Here is a 15,350-nt window from a genome sequence, read left to right as displayed (position 1 = left end):
GATTCTAGTTTTAAGGATCACCTCAAAAGGGTGAAAGGACATCTTGTTTGCCAGTTATTCCAAAATCGTGTTTTCACAAGCTCTAGTTAAGGGAAAGTAAAGATACATAAATAAACCAAACACAACCCAACACAGTTGTTTATGTTTGTACGTTGAGGTAAGCAACAGTAAAATGGATCATCTCCAAATATTTCTGTTGCTGTATTTGTAATCCATCTGACAATCTTTTTTTTTTTTTTTTTTTAGGCTGGTAATCTCACCAGTGTGGTTGGGAGATGGCTTTTATACAAACCTTGCATCCCTAGGTTTACCTTGCATCCCTAGGTTTACCCACCTTCTTTCTTTTTATATTCAAATTCTTTCCTTGGCATCCATTATGTTAAGGTTTTATTCTTACCCATATTTCCTCCTTTTCCTTCTTTAGTCTACTAAATTTCTTTAACTTAATGAGGAGATATTTTTGTCTTGCTGACCCATTGGCTGCTCCCCTCTTTGGAAATGATGGTGTCTGTAGGGTGTCACAAGTGTATCTGTATCCTATGTATGTTTGTGCTTTGGTTAATAATCTTTGTTAACAACCAAGCCTACTTGGTTGTTAAAAAAGATTATTAACCAAAGTACAAACGTACTGTATTTACTACTGGAAGGTAAAGCTTCTCCCAGGTCAAGCACCTATCAGAGTGGAGTCCTCTTTATATGTTAAATCTTTCATTTCCTATACCTACCTAATTTGACACTTGCACTGTAAGAGATCATAGAAGTAGGATAAATGCATATAGCTATTGTGGCTCTCCTAAACTAAGAGGACTGACAATGGGCTTATGATAACCCAAAGTATCCTGTGTTTGTGGAATACTAATATAGCAAAATAGTACAGTTTAATGAGCTTGCTTAAAATGGAAGTAGATCATACCAATAAAGCCTCAAAGTGAAATAAATTACCGGCCTACAGAGGACCCCCTGTAGGCACAGTTATGTGAAATCTTTATATGCAGTCCAGCACTTGAACAGAGTTCTGTATGTAGAAGAACACGGGAACTTTTGATTTAGTTTCTTCCTTCATAAAGCTGATCTAAATAGCCCATCTAACACTGCTGTGGGAGTCCCCACAAGCAGGTTTGTTAGGTTAACCGTACTGGCACAGGGACAGTTACAATGGGTACAAGTTCCTTTTTGAGGTTAAGCTTTAAGGCAGAGATAATTCCATAGCTTTTCACTTAGTTAACCTTTTCAGCCCTGAAGGCAGAGATTTAATTTAAATGGCAGAAGAGCTTAGATTGTAAAGTTCAAGGGAAATTGTATGAATTGTCAGAACTATTTTGCTGAATAATTAAATTTGACCTGCTTATTGCTGGCCTATAAACCATCCAGACAGCTCATAGTGGTAGTGAAAAGTGTACTGCTGGAAGAGTTGTCAGTAGACTTCTAGCACCCCCAGATTAATGTTGGCAACGGTGGGAGGAGAGGAGGTCTTAGGACAAGAACTCCTGGGAACTTGAAAAGAGATGGAGTTGCGTGAAATAATATCTAGAAAATGTTCATGCTTTTGTTTCATGCAGAATTTCATCTGCCTCTCCGTTTATTAGTTCTCCCCCTTTTTGATAGAATGTAGCTTATTTGCCATATTTCAAAGCCCTTGTGGAATATAGAAATTGCTTTGGGTTACTTTTTGTTGATGAGAAGTTAGTGGCAACCCAGTAATTTTAAAACCACTTAGCTGCTGTGCCTGTTACATTTTGTCATATCTGTTGATGCTTGAGAATTGGACAGAATAATCAGTGACAGAATCTTTAGCTGTTCTACTGAATATAATAAATGCTTACCTGACATAGCACTTCAAATCAGAAGTGGTAGCCATTTTCTTCTATATCAAAGAAATGCCAACTTCTTTGTTTACTAAGGAACTTTCAGAAATTTGCAGGAGGCTTTTGTCTGTGTAACACCTATAATGTTACTGCATCTGACATGCTTTTGTGATTTATATTTTAACTTTTGTCTACATTTGAAATGATGTAATGCTTTTTTTGCCTTTTCTTCTCTCTTTGGCTAGGAAAACCTGTTAATGCGAATTCACTTCCACATTGCAGATGAGACAAAGGAAGACATTTGTACTGCACCACATTGTGTTTCCCATCAGAAGTTTGCTATGACCTTGTTTGAACAGGTGAGGTAACAATACATGCTTTATACAAAGTCACCAGTTCTCAAGTTTCAAATTTTCATTTCTAAGACATGCATTGCCATGGTAAAAAAGATATAAGTAGAAGTTTTGCTGTGGAAGTGCCTATTTAATCTTGTCAATGTATTACGTTTTCTTTCTCTTTAGTGTGTTTGTACCAGCTGTGGTGCCACCTCTGACCCATTACCTTTCATCCAGATGGTACATTATATTTCAACAACTTCGCTCTGGTGAGTTGATTTTTACTGGGAACAGGAATTCTCTTTTTTTTATACTGGTATTGCAGTTTGATCTTTACCTTCACAAGATTAAATGTGCAGAACATGGTTTATTCAAAGTTGGTGGAGCTTTGATAACTACGATGAAGAACATGAGGATTTAGTGGAGCAGAAGATACCAGTTTAGGCATGGATCAGTGTGTCTACTTGTTTATGATTCTGAATCTGACGACTATAGTGGCAAGGACTTGTGTACATTTTGAAAGACCTTAATATGTGAGCAGGTGAGTTAAGAAGCAAGATAAGAAAAATAAAAAATAACTTATGCTGGAAGGGACCTTTGGACCCCATCTTCCTGTTCAAGGTAGGGCTAACTTCAAAGCTAGATCAGGCTGCTTAGGGTTTTGTACAGATGAGTTTTGAAAACGTTCAGGGACAGAAATTCCATGACTACTTCTGGGCTTGCCTGTTCCTGTTCCAGTGCTTAACCACTCATTGTGATTTTTTTTTTTTTTTCCCCCTTATATCCAGTCAGAATTTCCCTTTCTGCATCTTTTGCCTCTTGTCCTTTCTCTGCTTGCCTTTGCAAAGAGTCTGGCCTATGTTCAGTTTCTCTTCCAGCTTTCTGTGATGTTGCTCCTCAGCCATTCAGTGCCCAGGCAGTACTGCTGCACGGAGTGTGCTCTGTCTGAGGTGCAAGACTTTGTATTTTCCTTTACTGAATTTCATGAGGTTCCTGTCAGTTTGTGCCTCCAACCTGTCAAGATCCTTCTGGATGGCAGCAGTCCCTTTCTGTATATTGACTGCTTCATCTGGTTTGGTGTCGTCTGTAAACTTGATGTGGGTTTATTCTGATTCATCATCCAGGTTGTTAATGAATGTGTTAAATAGCATCAGCCCCACTATTAAGCCCTGAGCAACACAACTCTTAACTGACTGCTGGTTGTGTTTTGATCCTCCGAGCCTGAAGGTCCAGTTAGGTTTTTGTTTGCATTGTATTCTATCTGGGCACTCCAATTTGGCCACAAGAGTGCTGTAGATGACTTGGAAACCTTGCTAGAGACCAGATGATATTTACTGCTCTCACCTCCTCAACAGAACCCATCATTTTATGATAGGAGATAATCAAGTAGGTAAGGCATAGTATGCCCTTGGTAAATCCATGCTGGATGCTCTGGCTCACCTTCTTGTCCTTCATATGCCTAGAGATGGTTTCCAGGGGATTTTGTCTGCCATCACCTTAAGTACTGGAGCGAGACTGACCAGCCTGTAGTTCCTCAAATCCTCTTTCTTGGATGGATGTAGCTCTTGCTTTCTCTAGTTATTGGGGAACTCCCTTGGTCACCATGACCTTTCATTAAAGGCAATGGTGCACAAAGCAATAGCTCGAGCTCTGTAGCAGTTCATTTGAACAGAATGCTAGAGGAGAAAAGTCCGTCTTTTCTTTTAGTAGGTGGCTGCTTAGGTAAAAGCTGTTTAAATCTGATCGAGGCAGGAGTCTGTTACTCACTTCTGTCTTGAAATTTCGATTAGGATCAAAACCTCTCTTTGTTTCCTGTCCTGCATGTGAGATATGTAGTTACAGAGTCTGAAAAACTGTCATGAAAACTGCTAGTTGCTCTTCTCATGCAAATCTGTTAAAAGCTACCACTTCACCAGTGTATCAGGAGTATGGCAAAGCATTCCCCCTTGTGTCTTCTACCTGCTATTCCATCGAGCTGTAGTTTTTCTTTAGGTTACCAGCAGACACTGTGTATCAGAATACTATTTATTAGAAAAACAGGAAAATAATTATCTAAATGGTATTTAATATTTTATATGAAATATCTCAATAAATCTTAAGTCACACATTATTTTCAAAACACCAGTAAACAGTTATATACTTACCTCTTAAACCATTTTAAGCTTGAACATGTTTTGAGCACTAGTACTCTCGGATACTTACTGTCATCTTTTTTTCGACTTGGACAGCGAAATCAATTGGGTGCCGTGGTATTTTTTGTCTATAGTTTTGTTATTAAGGATGTGCTTTACTGTGCTACTTTACTAGGGTTGTGGTTACTGCAGGAAAGCATTTGGAAGCAAATATTTCATTTTGAAATCAAGTATTTATCAAAATGCTAAAGCTTACTTTTAAGACGTAAATCTTAAGCCAAACTAGAAACTGTTTCTGTTTAAGTATTACTTGTTTTCTTTAAGGAATATTATCATGGACAGTGTAGTAATTCACACTTAATAATTATGTGATTTTTTTCTGTACTGCAATCTTAAATATAAAAAGTGTTGTGTATTTTAAGATTCTTTTCATAAAATTTCAGGGAAATGTATACTTATGTAATGTGGCTTTGTGTTTTTATTTTAATAATAAACTTTTGTTTTCCGTGCTTTCTATATACTGAAGCAATCAAGCTATTTGTATGCTGGAGAGACGAGAGAAACCCACTCCAGATATGTTTGGAGAGCTACTACAGAATGCCAGCACTATGGGAGACCTGCGAAACTGTCCAGTTAGTATCCTTAGTTTCGCTTTTTGAGGGCGGAACAGGCTTCTGTCCTAGAAGAGGTTTAGTAGATAACATTGATGTGTACCCGTAACTCACGAGCATTTTCAAGGTTTAGCTCATCATAATGATGAAAAGGATAGGTAAGAGAATTTTCTTTGGGTTTGAATTCAGGACCTGTCAGTTATTCAATGAAGGAAGGGGAAAAACTGCAGATGTTGAGTGTTTCTTTGACCAGACATAAATAGTGAGACCAGGAATAGGCATAGTGTTTGGATGGGAACTGAAAATTAATGTTTCGGAGAGTTAGAAACCACAAAAAACGGTGATGAGGGGGAATAAATTGGAAGTGCTTACGTTGCTCCCAGGGAGTGGCCAGACAATCCATTCCTGTTCAAGCCTGTGTTGCTGCTAGAAGTATGTGTCATACGTTTGCTGTTCAGCATCACTGAGGGTTGGTGAGGACTCCCAACACCAGCTGCAATCATGCTGCTTTTATCCTGTGCTGAAAGTTCTGGGAGCTTACCTAAAGAAATGGAAATGACAAAGAATTTGGAGGCTGAATCTTTTTATAGGAAATTTCTGAATGTTGACAGTGGTTTTAATTAGCTAGGCTTTTTAGAATAGTGTTTCCACAGTTCATCCCAGTTTCTCTGGTGATTGTTTCTATTGAGAGTACTGTGCTTCCTCTGTAATAATAGCATGAGAAAATAATTACTTATTTCTTGTAAAATCTTTTCAGCAGTACCACGCTATGGCACAGATAGCAGAACTTTTGGTACCAGTCACTGTAATCACATGTACAAGATCGGTTGTTTTGCCTAGATAAGCTCCATTCAACTTCATTACTACCTTTGAGTTTGAATAAATTGAACTGTTGATCAAACTGCTTTACCTGCATCATACAGCCAAAGTGTTGGTCATAGGGAAGGAGAAAAGGACTGCTGTTTCCCACTGACAGTGAAGGGCTTATAGGCTCCACAGTGTGTCTGCAAGAGCTACACCAGAGGCAGGAATCATCACACAAAATTTGACGGAGTATTGGTTTGGTTTTCTGAGTGAAGTTTGCTGTTCAGAGTGTGGGAGAGATTGACCAGAAAGTGTAGGCTGTAGTTGTTGTGAGTGACGACTGGTGTTTAACCACTTTAAAAAAATTACTGCATGTGTCCAGTTGATAGTCACAGGCTGCTATTCTTAAAAATGTTCTATTCTGCTCTGCCGTAAAGGCCTGACAGAATTCAGATGAATTAAGTCCATGTATCAATTGGGTTAAGAAAAACAATTTTTTTTCCTGTAAATATAATTTTTTTTTTTTTTTTTTTTTTTTTGTTAAGTCACAAGGGCTTGATTTCTAAAGTAAGAGTTTGGTAGCTTGTTCTACCTTTTAATTTGAATATGTCTAGATCCAGGGCTTTAGATAAATATGCAAGAAGAGTTATCATCAAACTTTTTTACATATTGATTAATAGGTAGAGCAGGAAACAGCTGCATAATTGCTGCTTCACTTAATGCTACCGTTAGATGCCTCACCAGTCCTCAGTGAAGCAACACAGGCTCTTAACAGGAATGTCTTGTGTGCCTGTTCCCTGGGGATAGTGTAAGTATTTCCATTTTATCCACCCCACTTTCTGTAACTTGTAACTCTGAAACACTCACTTTTAGTCTCCATTGAAACATTGTTTTCTTTTTTTTTTTTGATATTGGCAAATAGTCACTCACCTATCTGAGTAAAAGAAATGAAGATACCATATTGTTGTTTAAAGGATTCTTATGAGTCCAGCTATTTAATAACCAAAACATGAAAAATTTAATAGAAAGACATTCTTTGTCAGGGTAAACTGCTATTTAACTGTGAAATAATCAGTTGGATAAAATTGCTTGCTATTGCTTGCTGCCCCTTTCTTTATCTATTTGGGAAATTTTTCTATTGAGGCTTAGCTAATGGTGGCCTAAAAGTCATGCAAAGGAAGTTTTATCAGGATGCCATATTCCCTCTGTCTTGCAGAAAATGCTGATGTTAGCTAGCTGAAGCAAAGATAGCAATTTGAGAGTAAATAGGTTTGTTGTGAGGTAATCCACAGGAATGCTTATACTTTGAATGACCCTTGCAAAATACAAGTAAATATAGTGATCTTAATATTAAAAACTTCATATCTACATTTAAACATCACAGTCCTCTATCTGTAAAAAAAAAAAAAAAAATAATCTGTCTTCATTGCCTTGTTGTTAAGCTTGTTTTTTTCTGGTTTTTGAATTTATTATTTTTGTCTCTCATTGATAATTGGGACTGAAATTCTTGTTAATTTACTAGATTGCTCTGGGGAAGAAATGCTTTATGATCTCTTCCCTGGTTGTAGTCTCTGAAATGATTATATCCAATTGTGAAACTGGTCTCTGTAGAGATGAGAAACTATTCTCAGTATAAAAATGTTTTTGTTTTTGTTTTTGTTTTTTTTTCTGTAATCTTCAAGAGGTACCTTTGTGACCTGCCACAGGGGGGAAGTGAGTGTTGCAAAGGGACTTTGTCATAGTTGTGTGTCCCCCCTCGTCCTCGCCCCAAAGGAAGATAATGCACTGTTTGCTAAAATTACAGTGATAATCTCTAAGTTTAGGTGGTGAACTTTTTCCATGATGCTTTAAAGATGCCCACAATTCCAACAGGTGATATATTGGAAGGATCACTGAGAAATGGCTTAGCTCACAAGCAAGCCTGTCTCTGAGAAGTACTCTGGCCTAGAGAGTGAGGGGGAACTGGCCAGTCAACAAGCACTAGTAGTTATTTAAAAAAGAAAAAATGGAAGGGGAAGGGAAACAGGAAATAAGACATGAAGAACCGCTATGTGTTAGTAAAGCACATCTTACTCTCCTGATGTTCCAGCTGCTGCTCTCATATTCATATGAATACTGACCTAACTATCCTGTCTAAGATGAGATGCTTGAGGTATCTTGTAGAGCAACCACCCAATTTTTTCTGACACTGTCATGTAAATCATCAGTCTCTGTAAATACGATTTTTAATCTGAGATTCTGATGAAAAGAAAGTGAGCTTTCTCTCCAATTCCTAAGAATGTTTTGGGGATCTTTCATGTGGGCTTGCCTATGTTTTTTTAAATAAGCCTACTTTCGCATTATACCTTTTACTCATCAATAACTGTATGAGGAAGAATCAGCAGTGTTCACTTTAAAGCTTGTGAGTACCAGATAGTCTTGATAATGCTTCTCATCTGTGATGTAAGCAGCTCATATCTTGACACTGAGCATATTATATCTGCTGTGTTTCACCACCACCTCCTTGGAAGCTGTACTTTTGAAACTTACGCTTGTTAGTGCCTTGCCCTAGCATTATAATAAGACTAGGATTATATTCAGTGTTTTGTTTTATTTAAATCCTCAGAGTAACTGTGGGGAAAAGATCCGTATTCGTCGTGTGCTGATGAACTCTCCGCAGATCATCACCATTGGCTTGGTTTGGGACTCGGACCATTCTGATCTGGCTGAAGATGTGATTCACAGTCTGGGCACTTGCCTTAAACTGGGAGATGTGAGGTTTTTGTATTTTGGCACCACCTACAAATGCAGTCTTTCTTATGGTAGTCTATAATAGCAAACTGAGAAAAATAAAAAGTCGCCACCTTTACCTTTTCCACTTCTGTAGATAGAAGAATAGATCCAAGGATCTGACCTGTTTCTGAATGCTTCATAAAACCTCTGAAAGTACTAGTGTAACTGCATATTCTCGAATTTCTGAAATGACTGAAAATTAAAAATTATTCCAGAAAACAAAGCTTGTCTGAAACAAAAACATATTTTCAAGTGCAAGGAAATTTTGGATTGGGGTTTGTGCCATTTCTATGAAAATACATGTGTACTCTTCAATTTGAAGAACAAAGTTTATTTCTTTTTCTTTTGAGGGCAAAATGTGGTTTAGGGGGGGAGTGTTGACTTCTTTAAATCCTTTTCTCATTGAAGTGTGTGGTCATAACACTTAAGAGTTATAAATAACTGAGCAGTCTCTGAGAGATGGTGGCTGGCACTGTGTGATTGAATGATAGATTAAATTAAATAGTGTTTGGCACCTAGAGGTTTGTCCCCTAGAGGATTCACTTATTCTACATTAGCTGATGCTTTAGAGCTGAATTATTGGTGTACCAAATTATAGCTGTCTCTTATTGTAGCATTGAGGTATTACATTAAAATAATTCATATATATATACACAAAGATATATATATAAAAATACATTGGCCAATACACAGTATACCAAAATTAGTGCAAGTTAATGGAAATGTGGTTATGAAACAGTATGGTCCTTGCACAGCAAAGCAGTAATGCACTAAAAAATGAGTCCTGTGCATTAAGTGAAATATGGTCAATTAAATAGTCAGAAAACATTTTTTCCTGTGTGCTGAATTCTTTTGACCTACTAATGTCTTCGGTTCATCTTTTATGTGACGTTGTCATAAATTTGTCTTTGCTTAAGTCAGAATAAATGCCAGCTGTTCACTGTCAGATCCCCTTTGTTGCCACAAAGCAGAGGATTGAATGTTTTAAACAGTATTAGATATAATCAGCAAGCATGACACAGAGAATACAAATCTTCAGAATAGAACCACACTTCAAATTCTGAAAAGTTGTTATATCATTGTTGTAAATGTCTTCCTTAAAGTACAGCCATAGTCTCCAGGACTGACTCTCTTCTTGAGCATTTAGTGAGTTGTTCTATGTCACTGGGTTTGCTTAAAAATTGTGTGAAATTCTGGGCACTTTATTAATTTTTCCTTTCATTTTTACCTCCCTTGAAGCTCTTCTTCAGAGTAACTGATGACAAAGCGAAACACTCAGAGCTGTATTTGGTGGGAATGATCTGTTACTATGGAAAACACTATTCTACCTTCTTCTTCCAAACTAAAATCCGCAAGTGGATGTACTTTGATGATGCTCATGTCAAAGAGGTGAGAAAATAATGTTTAGAAAAATGTTAGAAGTTTGTTAGCTACTTGTGTGTAGGTCCGTACTGTTTTCTACAGATTTTGAGAAATTTTGGCTATTTTTCCACTCAAGATCCAAAACTCTGTTGCTCCTTTTTCTGAGCAAAGTAAAATAAAGCATTCTCAAAAAAGCATCTCAGAAGCCCTGTTCTTAGTTCTGTGCTGTTGGCTGCCAGTCTTGCTTTTACGTTTTTGTTTGAAAACCCACAGTTTACTTGTGCACACAGCTAATATACATCTCTTTCCCTTGCTGACAAGTGGTATAGCTGTTTAGTGCCTGCCTTTTGGGATCTTTGTTGAAGTATCTAGATGCCAGTCTTCCCTAGTGGTTGCTGCCAACAACAGATTTTCCGCTGCTTCTGTGCATATTTTTTTTTTTTTTTTTTTTTTTTTTTTTTTTTAGCCTTTTCACCAAGCATGAGGTCCTTGACATTAAAGATACCAGTGCTGGGATCTTGGCACACCGTTGTTACATCCCATGAGTTTGTTTGGCATTATTTCACACCAGAGAGGAAAATTTTCTCCTGTAGTCATGCCAAGCACAATCTCAAAGGGAAAACTCTAATCCTTGCATTTGTTCACAGTCACATTTCTCTGCAGCAAAACTTTGCCAAGGATAGGTACTGCAGTGCTTTAGTAGAACACTCGTGTGGGGAGCAAATTTATTGGAATAGATGTTCAGTGTATTAGGTGAAACATGTATTAGTACATGGGGAAGATTTTTGAGATTAGTATAATTATATGAATTATTGCCTGGCCTGTCAGAGTGCTTGCAGAGGTTCTGTAACAGCGGAAATACTCACACACCGAAGTGGTTAGCTTTGGCTTGAATTTGCTGTCATGCTGTTGATGTCTTTTGTTGTCCATTTTGTTTGTGCTGATGGATGGGTTAAGAAATTTTGTTAACAATTTTTTTTTCACTGATGCAAAGTTAGAACATTTCAGAGGGTGAAAAGCTTGTTTATGGAAAAAAATAGTCTGAAAGGGAAAGATTATTTTTGTAGGATTATTTTTAGCAGAAAATGTAATTTTTTTAGCCATAAGATGGTGAATACCTTGATTTTAGTTGGGTTGCTTCCAGAGCTTTCTTGATGAGTCCAGTTCAATGCCAGATATAGGAGTTAAAGAATGTCAGTGGAAAATCATACTCTGAAACAAGTACGAGGGGAAAAATGGAGCTTATCATAGAAAATGATGACAGAAAATCTTTTTGTGCATTTTTTTTTTTATTGTTGTTGTTAATTCAGATTGGTCCAAAATGGAAAGATGTTGTGACAAAGTGCATTAAGGGCCACTATCAGCCTTTGCTGCTGCTGTATGCAGATCCAAGAGGAACTCCAGTGTCCACACAAGACTTGCCCCCTCAAGTGGATTTGCAGCAATATAGCAGGACTTGCTATGATAGTGAAGACTCGGGTAAGGAGTCTGGACGATATGCCTTATACCTTTGTGCTGTAATGCTGCATGTGAAAAGTTTTCCTTCTGTTTTGGATCTGTTTTTGTTAGCAGGTGTCTTTGTTGCTTGTTAAAGTTGATCTAAAAGTCTGAAAAGGGCGTCCAGTGTTTCATCTTTGAACCTCTCTCTCGGTCCAAGACTCTGTTGATTGTTTGGATAATAATCTTTTCCAAAATGTTTTGGAGAAAGAAACTGTAAAAAAAAAATAAAAAATGAAGGACTGTTGTGGTGTGAAAGTAGAGAGGAACAATAACTGATGACTTCAATGGCTGTGTTCATAAGTCCATCAGCAGTTTTAACAGGAAGGGAAGGAGACCAGAGATGCACGAACACATAAAAATTAAAGGAAGCTGCAGAATTAAACTCAGGAGGGAAGTTATGGAAAAGAAATATTAAGGAAATGTCATAAATTAGTCCTTTGCTAGGTTGATGAAGGGATGTGGGGGAGGGGGGAAGAAATACCGTTTTATTGGGGGGGGGGGGAGAAGAAAAAGAGGCAGAAACAGTGCAGCTTATCTTCAGCCTTTGGCTTGTCTTTTACTCACATCATTGGGGGTTGAAGCCTCATTTAAAGATGAATAAATAAATTCTGAGGAAGAGATGCAATTGCAATCCAGGTAGAGTGAAAATAAAAACTGGGTCTAAGTTTATATTGTAATGGCTTTGTAAAAGAAGATAGTTTCTATTTTTGGCTGTTTGCAGACAACATCCTGAATTAGAGATGGATTTATAAGTTGCCAAAAACAGCACGGCAAGACTAAAATCGGAAATACAACCTTTCTTCCAGGATTTTAGCCTATTTATACAACTGTAGTTCCAAGAATATTTTACGGTTTTCCTGGCCAATAGCTAACTTTGTGCTTCCTGGTCAATGAATCTGTAGAGAACATCTGCTGTCTCCTTATTTATGTGTTGACAATCTACCGGTAATGAAATAAAACTCCCAACTCCTCTTAAAAATAAATGCAAATAAAACCACTGGTAAGACGACCTTCGCTTCTCACTTGACAAGACGCCTTGCAATTTATAAACTTATCTTCCTGTTCTGAAAAAAACAGGAAGTCTGGAGGAGGGAGAGGAGGGCCTTTAGTGCTATATATCAGTTGTGAGCAGGTCTTCAAGCTTCAGGTCAATATATGCTGTAAATTTGCCTTGCTGTTCTGCTGGTTGATCTTCAGGAAATACATAGATAACCCTTCTGCTTGTTGTCTCTGCAGTATCTAATATTATTGTGTTCTAAAATGATTTCAGGAAGGTGAATACAAATATATAAAAATATAAAACACCTATATATATAAACTATATATTTTTATATATAAACTATATATATATATAAAGGTGTTTCCTTTCATATAAAATGGAGAAGGCTATAGTGAGTAACCTGCTCTTTCATTTCAAAACATTTGGTGAGTCCTCAAGGCTTACTCCTGTAGTCTGCAGTTTTCAACATTGATAGGAAGCTTATGAGAGAATGCGTGACATACTGGAGGTTGAAGTACCAGGAGAAATCATACCCTACACATTTTACTGTCAAATAGAAGTGAATTATTTTGTAGTCTTGTTAATACCCAGAGTTTTCTACCCTCCATATACCTTTTTCAGAATGGCTTTTTTGTCTGTGTAACTACAGCTTCTTCTGGATTCCTCAGTGTTATCAGATATCCACAGCCCATAATTCAGAAATGAACAGAAATTACTTATTTTTAAGTTGTTAATCACAATATTGTACCTGAACTTTTGTCAAGGGAATCTGATAAATACATCTAATCACATCAAGATCTGATACTACAAACTATGGAGGAAAGGTTGTCAAAGATGCTGGTGTGAAATGTTGTGAAACTAAATGCAAACAACTCCTCCTAATTTTCTGTTGAATACATACTTGAGTTTACAAATTGTTTTGTACTACTCAGTTCTACAGCACTGATTCCTGTTGCCTACATTCACCTTTCTTTCTGTGCCTGTCATCTCCGTTAACAGCTGTATTCTATATTTCTTTAGACCAATAAGACTTTTAACCCGTAAGGAGGTGGGGGGAAGTTTCTGAGTCCAGAAGTTGTTAGGCATCCTTAAATAAGGTATCAACTAGAGGACTTGCTCTCACTGAAAACGTGACATGCCCTCAGGCTGAGTTTGCAATTAAACATAAGAATGACTTTCTTGAATTTCTTCTTTCTTCTTTAATTTCTCCACTGAGAAAGGAGTATGAAATGGATATCCTGTATATTCGGGAGTGTATAAATCACATACATAAAATGGCCAACAGTCTTTAAACTGTTCAGATTTTTACTTTTATGTACTGAAAGTGGTGGGAGGAGGTTGTCCTTTTCTCCTCTTTTAATGGGTTTAGGAATTACTGCACTGAAGTTGAATCATGATGTTTCATCCTTTTAAGTATCCTGCTTGTGCTGGGGATCAGTGCTAACTTCTTGACAAGGAGCGGGTTACTTTGCTTTAGATAATACAATTTCAGTATAAAGTTTTACTATATAAGCTTTTGATTCATAATAGATGAAACGTGTTAATTGTTATAACTTGTGATGTTCTTGTTACCCTTATTAATATTTTGTACTTGACTAATTTTTTAACTTTGACTTCCCCTGAAGCGTGGTATTTCATATTTTAGTTACACTTGACAGTGTCAAAAATTAATGAAGAATAATTTCAGTGTGGTACTAATGTGTACTTTCAGTCCAATGGATGTAGTTTAATTTTGCATAATAAAAGGATTTAATAAGTTTGGAGTTATTGAAGGGAAAGAAATAAAGGTTTGCAGAAGGAATGACGCGCTCTCCTCCTTTCCAAAGGAGAGGACCTTTCCCATAAGCTCTGGCATCCTTGAATCTGAGTTTGTATGTTTGGTACTGTGTTTTTCTGTTAACTTCTGTGCAGTTACCTCTGTTTTCTTTTTTTGCCTCTCCTGACTTTTATAGTAGCCCCAAAAGATTGAAATTTGACATTTGCTTCCTTCCTTCCCTAGGCAGAGAACCTTCCATCTCAAGTGATACCAGGACAGATTCCTCTACAGACAGCTATCCTTATAAACAGGCACACTATGAGTCTGTGGTCAGTCATTTCTCCTCTGACTCGCAGGGGACGGTCATCTACAATGTGGAGAATGATGCAGCTTCACAAAGCAGCAGGGACACAGGTAGCATACCATTATATCTGTGTGATCGTTGTCATTAAATATGATGACTGCAGTGGATTCCAGTGAAAAATCTCTATATATGCAACCTATAACAGAATAGTGAACAGTGTTTAGTATCCTAAATGTTTTTGGTTTGTAGTGAACATTCACAAAATGTAGTGGCATTCACAAAAAATAAGCACAATTTTAAATGTCTTGTTGGCTTCTATAGGCTTGTGTCTAGCCAGACAAACATTTACAGACATGTTTTCTGTTATCCATAATCCTACCTGCTCTCTTTGTTGTATAATTCTGTAAGTTGGAGTCTGTACAGTTCCATTGTACGGTTTGGTAAGTGTTTTGTGTACTACTTACTCATCTACAGGCAGTTACTTCATTTCAGGAGTTGCAGCTGTCTGGGAAAGGCTCTTTCATCACCAGAATCTCTCATACTTGGGCACTAAGGACTGTCTGTGTAAGTGGGTGCTGGTAGTATTTAGTGAATTGGGGAGGAGCATTAGATGATTTCCTGCCTGTGCCATGGAAGCACGTTAAGTGAGAATCTGCAATGAGAAGACAATCTGTATATGTGTTCCTTTAGGCAGCTGAACAGTCTGCCTGAACACTCTTTAGTTGAAAAGAGGTTAACTGGAAGTCTGAAAGCTTACGTCTCCTCTATTATTCATGCCCAGTGACCCTAGTTAGCCTGTTTCTGCATACATAACTTCTAACATCACTTCTGAAAAAGTAGTGCATGAGTTAAGATCAGACTTCTGGAGCATCAGAAATACGGTCTGCTAAGTCTCTTTGAAAAGTTACTTGATTGTTCCTTGAATAGACCTCCTAAGAAGACATAAGAGTTGAATCAGCAACTGTTTGT

At 37.3% G+C, this 15,350-nt stretch overlaps 1 protein-coding gene across 1 annotated transcript in view; it reads left to right on the top strand.

The window, feature by feature from the left end:
- Window positions 1-15,350, top strand: part of USP54 (ubiquitin specific peptidase 54) — a gene marked incomplete at its 5' end in the record, with an annotated part of 53,896 nt that overhangs the window by 13,711 nt on the left and 24,835 nt on the right. The window contains 7 exons of the mRNA XM_082486360.1: window positions 2,051-2,164; window positions 2,327-2,409; window positions 4,799-4,904; window positions 8,293-8,439; window positions 9,699-9,848; window positions 11,132-11,300; window positions 14,321-14,491. Coding sequence (XP_082342486.1) covers window positions 2,051-2,164; window positions 2,327-2,409; window positions 4,799-4,904; window positions 8,293-8,439; window positions 9,699-9,848; window positions 11,132-11,300; window positions 14,321-14,491 — 940 coding nt within the window. The remainder of the gene's footprint in view (window positions 1-2,050; window positions 2,165-2,326; window positions 2,410-4,798; window positions 4,905-8,292; window positions 8,440-9,698; window positions 9,849-11,131; window positions 11,301-14,320; window positions 14,492-15,350) is intronic.

Source organism: Vanellus vanellus, assembly GCF_965231255.1.
Source record: "Vanellus vanellus genome assembly, chromosome: 7".
NCBI classification, from domain to species: Eukaryota; Metazoa; Chordata; class Aves; order Charadriiformes; family Charadriidae; genus Vanellus; species Vanellus vanellus.
The sequence above is the reverse complement of the archived record's forward strand: the minus strand, read 5'-3'. Positions and strand labels throughout refer to the sequence as shown.